Genomic DNA, 13,068 nt, shown 5'->3' with positions numbered 1-13,068 from the left:
CCCAGAATCCCCAGTGACCCTGTGGAGAGACCAGAGTCAGAGATTCCCAGTGGTCAGTCTGTCCAGAGTCAAAGTGAACTGGCCTCCATATTTAGGGTGAGCTAAATAGAAAGTATGACATTGAAGATGGCTAAGTAATCCACATACAACAGTTATTTTATTCTTGTTTCAATTGCATGCCAAAGTCAAGCGATGTGTTTTTTGTATTTATTTTCTCTACTGTGTGTAAAGGTTTCCCCATTATTGTCTATCTCACTCCACTTTATTTTTCTAAATGTTTCAGTCGCTTGAAGACAATGTCATCAGTTTAGTGAGAAATGAGCTGAAGAGGTTCAAGAGGCTTATTTCTCAAGACCACCCAGAGTGCTTTGAGGGTCAGGGGGAGGAAGAGGAAGTGGTGGATGATGAAGAAGAAGAGAAGCAGGAGAGCAGTGCCAGAGAAGGGGCTCTGAAGATCACACTGCACGTCCTGAGGAACATGAACCAGAAGGAGCTCGCTGACACACTGGAGAAACGTAAGAGACCTCATGTGTTTTCACAGAGAAGTGTTACTGGGCCTGAAATATTATTGGAAATACAAACACCACTAACTGTAATTATGATGTATATCCCCATTTGGTCACTCTTTATATTATGTTGTCTCTATAACTTAGTGTCTCTGTAATTACTCCAGTAACAAGATTGGTTGTTAATGTATAATTGCATAGTAATGGGTTTGGACAGTTTCCTATAACACAGATGGAATAAGGACTGTTCTTTCCTACACGTGTAGTAATATATCATTCAACTACACTACATACTATGTAATTAATTACTATATAATTAATTAATAATTAGTTACTATATAACAACTTGTTGATTAATACAACATGTGGTCCTCTGTGGCTTAGTTGGTAGAGCATGACTTTAACAACGCTTAGGTTGTGGGTTTGATTCTTGCTGGGACCATATATACTGAATTGTATGCACTCACTGCAATGCAAGGCGCTTTGGATAAAAGCGTCAGCTAAATGGCATATATATATATTTACAGTTACTGCAGGTACTGGGTCAACTTAATGTAAAGTGTGCCAGGAATATTTTTTTAATTGTTTTGTCATTCAGGTGAGCTTGCGGTGGTGTGCCAACAAGAACTCAAGTCTAACCTGGAGAAGAAGTTTCAGTGTGTATTTGAGGGAATAGCTGAGCAAGGCAACAAAATACTTCTCAATAAGGTCTACACAGAGGTCTACATCACAGAGGGTGGAAGTGGAGAGGTCAATAACGAACATGAGGTCAGACAGATTGAGACAGCATCCAGGAGACCAGCAACACAGGAGACACCAATCAAATGCAACGACATCTTCAAGCCTTTACCTGGACAAGACAAACCAATGAGAAATGTGCTGACAAAGGGAGTCGCTGGCATTGGAAAAACAGTCTCTACTCAGAAGTTCATTACGGACTGGGCTGAAGGAAAAGCCAATCAGGATGTCCAGTTCATATTTCCGCTTCCTTTTCGGGAGCTGAATTTAATGAAAGAGAAGAAATGCAGTTTGAATGAACTTCTTGGTCATTTCTTCATTGAAGTAAAAGAATCAGGAATCTCCAACTTTGACAAGTATAAAGTTCTGTTCATCTTTGATGGTCTGGATGAGTGTCGACTTCCTCTAGACTTCCAGAACAACGAGACATGTTGTGATGCCACAGAGTCAACCTCAGTGGACGTGCTGCTGACAAACCTCATCAAGGGGAATCTGCTTCCCTCTGCTCTCCTCTGGATAACCTCCCGACCTGCAGCAACCAATCAGATCCCTCCTGAGTGTGTTGACCAGGTGACAGAGGTACGAGGGTTCAACAACCCACAGAAGGAGGAGTACTTCAGGAAGAGAATCAGTGATGAGAACCTGGCCAGCAGAATCAACACACACATGAAGTCATCAAGGAGCCTCCACATCATGTGCCACATACCAGTGTTCTGTTGGCTCTCAGCCACTACCCTAGAGAGACTGTTGGGTGAAGCAGAGAGAGGAGAGATGCCCAAGACTCTGACACAGATGTACACACACTTCTTGGTATTTCAGACCCAACAGAGGAATGTGAAGTACCTTGGAGACCATGACAGAAATCCACACTGGGATAAAGAGCTAATTTTGTCACTGGGAAAACTGGCCTTCAATCAGCTGGAAAATGGCAATCTGATCTTCTATGAAGAAGACTTGAGAGAGTGTGGCATTGATGTCACAGAAGCCTCAGTGTACTCGGGAGTGTGCACTCAGATCTTCAGAGAGGAGTGTGGGCTGCACAAAGTGTTCAGCTTTGTGCATCTGAGCATCCAGGAGTTTCTAGCTGCTTTATATGTGTTCCTCATATTCAGCAACAGCAATGAGAATCCACTGGTCAAACAGAAATCCTCATCCATGAAGCTATGGTCATCACTGAGACGCACACCTCTGGTCGACTTACACAAGAGTGCAGTGGACAAGGCCTTACAGAGTAAGAATGGTCACCTGGACCTGTTCCTGCGCTTCCTTTTGGGCCTCTCACTGGAGTCCAATCAGAATCTCCTACGAGGCCTTCTGACACAGAAAGGAAGCAGCTCACAGACCAATGAGGAAACAGTCAAGTATATCAAGAAGAAGATCAGGAAGAATCCCTCTCCAGAGAGGTGCATCAATCTGTTCCACTGTCTGAATGAGATGAATGACCATTCTCTAATGGAGGAGATACAAAGCTACCTGAGCTCAGGACGTCTCTCAGAAGCCCAACTCTCACCTGCACAGTGGTCAGCTCTGGTCTTTGTGTTGCTGACTTCAGAAGAGGAGCTGGATGTGTTTGACCTGAAGAAGTACTCCAGATCAGAAGAGGGTCTTCTGAGGCTCCTTCCAGTGGTCACAGCCTCTCAGACGGCACTGTAAGTAGATGGTCAAAACACTGTATTGATACTTGGGCGATGAATATGTGATCACTTATTATGATTTACGGATTAAATGTATGAAACTGAGTTTTTGATCACATGGTCAAAAGTCATTCATTAATTAATTGCACACATATCTTTCATGTTTTATTGACACACAAATATTTGACTTGCTCCATCATGTTCAGTCGCTTTGTGTCTCGACTCCCAATAATGAGGTAGAAAGAGCCAGTTCCAGTCGGAGTACTGAACACTGGTTTGGAGAAATCCACTCCTGACGTTGAATCTGTTTTTAACCTAATGTCTATCGCATTCCACTCGCGGTACCACACATACTCACACCGCGTCTCAAATGAAGACTTTTGGTCTGACATTAAGCAAATAACATAGGTAGCATATATAATAACATGGCTGGTTGTGTTCATAGTTCAGCTAATGAGTTCGTCAGCTTTATTTTAGTGGAAGTGGAATGAGTCAGTTCTCTAGCCAGTGAGTTTACAGTTGGTGCAGTGGGAAGGAGCTCAACTCCAACTGAAAGTTCTATCCATCATTTAAGGCATAACAAGTATGGATAAATGATGATTACACCTTTAAAACAAAGTGAAATGATTAGAAAACATGTTGTTCTCGTGAAATGTGTTAAAATCCCAAAACAGCCCATGTAAGGGTTTTGGACGAAAATGTAATTATATGGTAATCAGGTGCGGCGAAATTCAACTGGAAATGATAGAACACATCACATAGGTAAATTTTTCTCTAAGTCAAAATGTCTTAATACTTGTATTTATTCCTCATTCAGGCTGAATGGATGTGACCTCACAGAGAGATGCTGTGAAGCGTTGGCCTCAGCTCTCAGCTCAGACTCCTGCCACCTGAGAGAGCTGGACCTCAGTCATAATGATCTAGGTGACGGGGGGGTGAAGCTGCTCTCTGCTGGACTGGGGAGTCCACACTGTCAACTACAGACACTGAGGTGAGGTCTCAGACTATTCTTGTTGCCAGACACATCATTCCTAAGTGTGCTACATTATCATTCTATGGAATCAATGATACTTGCACAGAAAGGCTCAATAATTGAGACAGACAAAGGATATTATCTTCCAATCAATTACTATATAATGTGTGTGTGTGTGTGTGTGTGTGTGTGTGTGTGTGTGTGTGTGTGTGTGTGTGTGGTGGGAGGGGGGCTGCTCTGTCTTCAATATCTGAATATGTTTGTCCTCCTCAAATCCTGATCCACCTGGCCTTAGATCAGCTTATGAGACTGCATAATACTGCACTAACCCAATAGCTATCAAATACATGATACCAGACGTAGAAATCTAGTGACTACAAATGTATCCATGGTTAATTGCTCCCCTGTTGAGAGGAACTATAACTCTCACTCATACATTCTTGTGCCACAGTGATCGTTTGGCTTCATGTATTTATTTGTTGTCAGACACATCAGTCCTAAGTGTATTACATTGTCAATGATACTTGCACTGCAAATATCAATGATGGAGACAGAACATTTACATGATCTTCCAATCATTTCCTAAACTGTTCACTGTGACAACACTAGTTCTACCACTTTATTTGTATTCCACGTTTTTCATTTGTCAGCTCCCAGACCATCATCCCGTGCGTGCATTTATTTTACCATGATGAGCGGTCTTCATAATTTAAAAAAAATCGATGAAGGATACTGTCTTACCTTTCTTAGATAATATGTTTTTGAGAAACCATTTCATAGGGACAGCAACACATGCACAGTTCAATAACAAGAGGCCGCCCTTTAGGTCAGGATGGCCTTGCAGCTGACTCAGCACATCCCCACCAACAGATATAACCCAGGGGACAGATATAACAGCTGTCAACCTGACTGGCTGTCTTGATTCGTACCGTTACTACATACAATCATAAACAAGTATAATACTGATCATAAAGGAATCAATGAACAGTGTATGACTGAAAAACTATAATCCTCATGACATGGTCATACTGATTAAAATAGATTGTTGTTTGGCTGTATTGATTATTAGAATATCATAAATGACAGATGAGAAATCTGTCTCCCCTCACACTATCAAGGAGGGAGCATGGGAATAAGGCACACAATGCAACAATCATGTATTGTACAGCTTCTAATCACATCATCTTCTGCTCTATTTATCATCAAAGGCAGAATTTCAAAGAGTGTGTGTGTGGGGGGGGGGGGCACTCTCTGAATACCGTTACTCTCCTCAATTCCTGAACTATCTGGCCTTAGATGAGCTGATGTGGCTCCACAATACTGCACTAACCCAATAGCTAGCAAATATACCACACTTAGAAATACAATGACTACAAACCTGCCTGTGATTGGCTTGAATCATAAATTCTTATCATAATGCACCACAGTGATCGTTTGGCTGCATGTATTTATTTGTACTCCTCATTCAGGCTGAATGGATGTGACCTCACAGAGAGATCCTGTGAAGCGTTGGCCTCAACTCTCAGCTCAGACTCCTGCCACCTGAGAGAGCTGGACCTCAGTAATAATGATCTAGGTGACGGGGGGGTGAAGCTGCTCTGTGCTGGACTGGGGAGTCCACACTGTCAACTACAGACACTGAGGTGAGGTCTGAGACTATTCTTGTTGTCAGACACATCATTCCTAAGTGTGTTACATTATCATTCTATGGAATCAATCATACTTGAACAGAAAGGCTCAATGATTGAGACAGACAGTGTACATTATCTTCCAATCAATTACTATATAATGTGTGTGTGTGTGTGTGTGTGCGTGTGTGTGTGTGTGTGTGGTGGGGTAGGGGGGGGGGGGGTTCACTCTCTCAATAACGTTTCTTTCGACAATTCCTCACCAATCTGGCCTGAGATCAGCTGATGGGGCTCCACAATAATTCACTAACCAATCTAACATATTGCTTGCTCCCCTGTTGAGAGCAACTATAACTCTCACTCTTGAATTCTTACACCACAGTGATGGTTTGGCTGCATGTATTTATTTGTATTCCTCATTCACATGTGGCCTTTCAACTGCCAAATGAAGAGGATTTAAAGCTGCACATGTACATTAGAGAGGAATAATCAGATTCTTGATATCAGATGGAGTGACACTATTTCCCCAGGTTGTCAGGCTGTGGAGTCCCAGAGGAAGGCTGTGTTTCTCTGGCATCAGCTCTGAGGTCTAAGCCCTCCCACCTGAGAGAGCTGGACCTCAGCTACAATCACCCAGGAGACTCAGGACTGGCGCTGCTCTCTGCTGTACAGAAAGATCCACTCTGTAAACTACAGACACTCAGGTAAAGGCTGAATATGTGGCTGGACGTATCAATGAGATTAATGCACAGTATCTATTTTCCACATGATTGTGAGTGTGTCATTCAACCTCTGTGTGTTCTTCTGTGGTTGATATAGTGTGGACCATGGTGGAGAGTGCAGGCTCAAACCTGGGCTGATCAAATGTAAGTCACCATCGCTGTAGAGAATAGGACTGTGATATTACTCAAGAAACAGTGTACAGCAGAGTTCAAACACAGCACCAGTATTGTATTCATATGTAAATCTAAAGTATTAGTAAATGTGAATTAGTTGTATCCCTTGTAAAACATTTTAAATTAATAAGTAATATTTTGTTAAAAAGATAATGTTGCCATAACAAGATCACATTGTGAATATTGTAAGTTATTCAATTGTATTGATTTGATGATTATTTCTGTCCTCTCAATCAGATGCCTGTGAGCTCACACTGGACCCAAACACAGCACACAGAGACCTCTCTCTGTCTGAGGAGAGCAGAAAGGTGACACGGGGGAGTGAGAAGCAGCCGTATCCTGATCACCCAGAGAGATTTGAGGTCTTGCCACAGGTGCTGTGTAGAGAGGGTCTGACTTGGCGCTGTTACTGGGAGGTAGAGAGGAGTGGGGGAGGGGCTGTTATAGGAGTGACATATAAAGGAATCAGCAGGAGAGGATGGGGTGATGACAGTATGTTGGGAAACAATGACAAGTCCTGGAGACTGTTCTGCTCTGATGACAGTTACTCCGCCTGTCACAATAATAAGAAGACTGTCATACCTGTCCCCTCCTCTGGCTCCCACAGAGTAGGAGTGTATCTGGACTGGCCGGCCGGCACTCTGTCCTTCTACAGGGTCTCCTCTGACACACGGACCCTCCTGCACACATTCCACTCCACATTCACTGAGCCCCTCTACCCAGGGTTTTGGGTTGGGTATGGCTCAGTGACCCTGTGTAAACTAGTCTCAGGGAGATCACACTGAACACCAAAGGCTCAAAGATGACGGATCATAACATGATGCTGTTGGATAGCGGTGTGTTTTCACTGAGATGTACAGATGTTCTCTCTCCCAGTGTGTAGTTATATTATTTCTTACTGTATATATATATTGTGACAGCCGCCGGGGTGTGCGGACGTGTCACGGACCCAAACACAGTGTAAGCAGAGAGGTCCACACCAGAATTACAATCAAAAATATTTATTTGATTAGCGGGGAGAGGGAAATGATAGGGTGGGGGTGAGAAGGCGTCGTGTTGTTCAAGGGCCTCGCAGGAGATCCGTCGTCGGGAAGATAGCAGGGGGTTCGGTACACGGTGGGTGGTCCTCTTACGTTCCAGGTCGGGGCAGGCAGCGGGGTAGTCAGACAGGCGAAGGTTGGCAACGTAGCGGGCTCTCGGACGTTCTCGGGGTCGGGCTTCAAAGGGGGCTCTCCTACGGTCAGGGATCATACACAGGACAACGGTGACTTTGCTTACTCTCTCTCTCATCAACTCCTCCGTGTTTCGCCGTAGCTACTCTCCAAAACCGGGTGCTCTGTTGGCTCCTTTTGTAGGGTCTCTGCTGCTCCTGCTGATGCCCTTCAGCTGTGCCTTGATGAGCAGGAACTCCATGTATGGGCATACGGTGATTATCTCCACTGGTTGCAGCTGTGGCCACTTGGGGCGCAGGAACTCCATACATGGTCCTGCCAAAGACAACACGGGGCAAGAGAGGGACAGCAGAAACAGCAGAGACAAAGCGAGGCGAGATATATACTCCATTTACCACCGTCCCACACTCGCGCATGGGCTTAGGCACGGGGCGGGCACCACAATATATATATATATATATTATTAAAAAATGCATCTGATAGTGAAATAGACTACAGGTACTTCTCCTGTGTGTGTGTCTGTGTGTGTGGTCAGAGAGGATGAGGGGAGACACATTTAACTGTTTAATTGTATTGATAATTTCCTGTACTTGTAACATTCAAGCCTCTGTTGTTTTATATTGATTGTTACATTCCTTTACAGTTCAGTCTTCTTCTAGTTGGTACTGTCGGCCATCATGCTTTATGTTAACATGTATAGTTTATTTCCCTCTTCTATTCTCCCATGGACCAACCACAACTACCACCTCATTTCCAAAAGTCAATCTTTCGATCAACAGTGCCTTCGGAAAGTATTCAGACCCCTTTACTTTCTCCACATTTTGTTGTGTTTTTGACTCAATTTAAAATGAATTAAATTAAAAGAATTTGCCATCAATCCACACACAATACCACAGAATGACAAAGCAAAAACAAGTTTTTTGGAAATTTCAGTAAATGTATTCAAATTTAAATACAGAAATCCTTCATGTACAGAAGTATTCAGACCCTTTGCTATGACACTCTTAAAATGAGCTAAAATGCAAAAATCAACAATTCACTCAATAAGTTGAATTGAGATCAAGTCATTTTGGAAATAATATCTTTGTTTTTATAGTCTCTGATTTGCATCGGATTCAATTCCACACTGTGTGGATTAGGATGTCACGACCAACTCAGCAAATTTCATAATTTTCTCTTGACCCTGACAAACTCCCCAGCCCTTGCCAGAGACAAACATACCCTGAATACTAGGACTACAGATCAAACTATACAACTAGGACTACAGATCAAACTAGGACTACAGATCAAACTATACAACTAGGACTACAGATCAAACTAGGACTACAGATCAAACTATAATATTAGGACTACAGATCAAACTAGGACTACAGATCAAACTATACAACTAGGACAAGAGATCAAACTAGGACAAGAGATCAAACTAAAATACTAGGACTACAGATACAAGTAGGACTACAGATAAACTATAATACCAGGACTGCAGATAAAACTATAACACTAGAACTACAAATCAAACTGATCAAATTGTATTTTCAAGCTTCTTTAGTTAATCACCATAGTTTTCCTTTTTTCCACTTTATGATCTGATCCCTTGGTGCTCCAAGCTACATGATGGGTGATAAGGAAGTAGAACTGTGGGTGGGTGAGGCTACGTCTTGATCACATGACAGAATTGAGTGACTGCCAGTTTCCCTGCCTTCTGCCACCTGACACCTCCTCAGAATTATTCACACACACGATCATTTCATTGGATAAGAAATATCTTGCCCCACCCATCCCATGGTCACACATTGACAGGTAACTCACCTGATCTGTCCTCCGTGTCTGTCATCAGTAGAGAAGTTCAGTCTCAGACTAACCTCTCAGTCAGACAGCAGCCATCAGACTGTCTTTAGTCCTGACTGACAGACAGAGTGGAGAACTGCAGACGACCAATCTAAAAGGAGCAGAATGATCAGTTAGGCAGCAAAGCTCTGTTTTCTCTTTACTCTGGAGACGATGGCTGCTGTTGGAGACTAAGGAGTCGAGTACCAAGTCTCTAAGGGGTGACTGGGAATCACGGAGCAGGGACACTCTCCTGTGTAACAGCTAAGGGATGAGCTCCAACGTGTGTCCACAACCAAGCCAGAAGAAGAGAAACGTGAGAAACTCTCTTGTTGATGATTCGTCATATTTAACAAGATTGAACTGTGATGGAAATGTTCACTGTGAGTGTTGTGTTGTGTGAACTGTAATCCTGAGCAGTTAAAATCATATGACTGTTTATGGTTCTTGTTGATCATTAACCAGGGAGAGTGTGCTCTGCTGGAAAAGTGTACTTGTGGTGTTGTGTTGTGTTCTGTGTAGTGTTGTTGTGTGGTGTGGTGTGTTGTGTTGTTGTGTGTTCTGTAGTGTGGTTTGTAGTGTTGTGGTGCGTAGTGTTGTGTGTGTTGTGTAGTGTTTTAGTGTGTTGTGTTGATGTGGTGTGGTGTGTAGTGGTGTGTAGTGTAGTATTGTGTTGTGGTGTGTTGTGTAGTGTAGTGTAGTGTTGTGTGTGTAGTGTAGTGTTGTGTAGTGTAGTGTTGTGTGGTGTGAGCTATGATACTGAGCAGTAAAAGTTGTGTAAGTGTACATGTTGTTGTTAATAATTAACCAGAGCAAGAGGAGGAAAGGGAGGGGAGTGAAAGAAAGAGAGAGAGAGATTGTGACAGAGAGAGAGAGAGATAGAGAGAGAGGGAGGGAGAGAAAGAGAGAGAGAGCAAGTGAAGGAGGGAGAGAGGGAGGGAGAGAATAAAAGGGAGGGAGAGAGGAGGGGAGTTAGGGAGAGAGGGAGAGAGGGGGGAAGGTAGAGGGAGAGAGGGGGTAGGGAGGGAGAGAGAGAAAAAGACAGAAAGACGGAAAGAGAGAGAGAGAGAACGAGATTGGATGGGGAGAAGAGGTAGGGAGAGAGAGAGGGAGGGAGGGAGAGAGAGAGAAAGAGAGAGAGCGAGTGAAGGAGGGAGAGAGGGAGGTAGGGAGGGAGAGGGAAAGAGGGAGGGAGAGAGGAAGGGAGGTAGGGAGAGAGGGTGGGAGGTAGAGGAAGAGAGGGGGGGAGGTAGAGGGAGAGAGAGAAAAAGACAGAGAAAGTGTATAGTGTGGTTTGTTGTGTTGCATTGTGTTGTGTGTTGTGTTGTGTTGTGTGGTGTGTAGTGTTGTGTTTGGTGTGGTGTGCTGTGGTGTATAGTGTTTTAGTGTGGTGTGTTGTGTGTGTAGTGTAGTGTTGTGTGTGTAGTGGTGTGTAGTGTAGTGTAGTGTAGTGTAGTGTTGTGTAGTGTAGTGTAGTGTTGTGTGTGGTGTGTTGTGTAGTGTAGTGTAGTGTTGTGTGTGTAGTGTAGTGTTGTGTAGTGTAGTGTAGTGTGGTGTGAGCTATGATACTGAGCAGTAAAAGTTGTGTAAGTGTACATGTTGTTGTTGATTATTAACCAGGAAAGGAGGGTACTATGACTATGATGTATCAGATGATATTAACAGTTACGGTCCAGAGTCAAACTGACCTGGCCTCCATATTCAGGCTGGCTTTATTTGTGAGTTTAAAATGGAAAATAGATTTGATTGACGTCTATTGTACATTCTTACTGCATTAAAGGGATAGATCACAAAAATAATCTTTTTTTTTTTTTATATTATACATATTATAGATATAGTGAGGGAAATAATTATTTGATCCCCTGCTGATTTTGTTAGTTTGCCCGATTACAAAGAAATAAGTGGTCTATAATTCATATGGTACTTTTATTTTAACAAATAGAGACAGAATATCAACAAAGAAGTCCATAAAAAACACATTATATAAAGTTATAAATTCATTTGCATTTGATCCCGAAGCAAAACATGACTTAGTACTTGGTGGAGAAACCCTTGGTGGAAAGCACAGAAGTCAGACGTTTCTTATAGTTGGTCACCAGGTTTGCACACATCTCAGGAGGGATTTTGGTCCACTCCTCTTTACAGATCCTCTCCAAATCCTGAAGGTTTCAAGGCTTTTGCTTGGCAACCCGAAGCTTCAGCTCCCTCCGCAAATTTTCTATAGGATTAAGGTCTGGAGACTAGCTAGGCCACTCCATGACCTTGGTGTGCTTCTTCTTGAGCCACTCCTTTGTTGCCTTGGCCATATGTTTTGGTTCATTGTCATGCTGGAAGACCCATCCACGACCCATCCTCAGTGCTCTGGCTGAGGGAAGGAGGTTCTCGTCCAAGATCTTACGGTACATGGCCCCGTCCATTGGCCCGTCAATGCAGTGAAGTCGTCCTGTACCCTTAGCAGAGAAACAACCCCAAAGCATAATGTTTCCACCTCCGTGTTTGACAGTGGGGATGGTGTTCTTGGGATTGTAGCATTCAGCATTTCTCTCCCTCCAAACACGACGAGTCGAATTTATGCCAAAGAGTTCAATTTTGGTCTCATCTGACCACATTATCTTCTCCCAAGCCTTCTCTGAATCATTTAAGTCTTCATTGGCAAACTTCAGATGGGCCTGTACATGTGCCTTCTTGAGCAGGGGGACTTTGCGGGCACTGCAGGATTTCAATCCGTTACGGTGTAGTGTGTTACCAATGGTTTTCTTGGTGACTGTGGTCCCAGCTGCCTTGAGATCATTACCAAGCTCCTCCCGTGTAGTTCTGGGCTGATCCCTCACCCTCCTCATGATCATCCTTACCCCACGAGGCAAGATCTTGCGTGGAGCTCCAGGCCGAAGGCGATTGATGGTTATTTTATATTTTTTCCATTTTCTAATAATTGCACCAACAGTTGTCTCCTTCTCACCAAGCTTCTTGCTGATGGTCTTGTAGCCCATTCCAGCCTTGTGCAGGTCTACAACTCTTACCCTGATGTCCTTTGAATGTTCTTTGGTCTTGCTCATGGTGGTGGAGAGGTTGGAATGGAAGAGATTGATTCTATTGACAGGTGTCTTTTATACCCATAACAAGCAGAGATTAGGAGTACTTTTCCTAAAGTGACAGGACTAATCTGTGTGCCTCATGGGCATATAACCGGTCTGTATGAGAAGAATTCTTGCTGGTTTGTAGGGGATCAAATACTTATTTCTTTCGATCAAATGCAAATTAATTTATAACTTTATATAATGTGTTTTTTATGGACTTCTTTGTTGATATTCTGTCTCTATTTGTTAAAATAAAAGTACCATAAAAATTATAGACAGCTCATTTCTTTGTAATCGGGCAAACTAAGAAATCAGCAGGGGATCAAATAATTATTTACCCCACTGTATATATATATATACTGTATATATATATATATGCACAGTCAATCTTTCCATCAACAGCGCCTTCAGAAAGTATTCAGACCCCTTCACTTTCTCTACATTTTGTTGTATTTTTAACTCAATTTAAAATGAATTAAATTAAAAGAATTTGCCATCAATCCACACACAATTAACCAGAATGACAAAGTGTTACAACCCGGCTCGCTAGGGGAAAGGGAAGCAACATATAAGCAGGTGGAATTGGTAAATTATAGTTATTTTATTAACAAGGAACT

The 13,068-nt window shown here is 42.9% G+C and overlaps 1 protein-coding gene across 1 annotated transcript in view; it reads left to right on the top strand.

Annotated features, from left to right (window-relative positions):
• The window catches only part of LOC310823954 (NLR family CARD domain-containing protein 3-like), an 8,750-nt gene extending 1,576 nt beyond the window's left edge, over positions 1–7,174 (top strand). The window contains exons 3-10 of the mRNA XM_083696896.1: positions 6–96; positions 284–515; positions 1,105–2,893; positions 3,696–3,869; positions 5,321–5,494; positions 6,010–6,183; positions 6,299–6,345; positions 6,613–7,174. Coding sequence (XP_083553022.1) covers positions 6–96; positions 284–515; positions 1,105–2,893; positions 3,696–3,869; positions 5,321–5,494; positions 6,010–6,183; positions 6,299–6,345; positions 6,613–7,160 — 3,229 coding nt within the window. The 3' untranslated portion in view covers positions 7,161–7,174. The remainder of the gene's footprint in view (positions 1–5; positions 97–283; positions 516–1,104; positions 2,894–3,695; positions 3,870–5,320; positions 5,495–6,009; positions 6,184–6,298; positions 6,346–6,612) is intronic.
• The last annotated feature ends 5,894 nt before the right edge of the window (positions 7,175–13,068 follow it).

This window comes from Argentina silus, assembly GCF_951799395.1.
Source record: "Argentina silus genome assembly, chromosome: Y".
NCBI lineage: Eukaryota > Metazoa > Chordata > Actinopteri > Argentiniformes > Argentinidae > Argentina > Argentina silus.
This window is presented reverse-complemented; position numbering and strand designations above follow the sequence as displayed.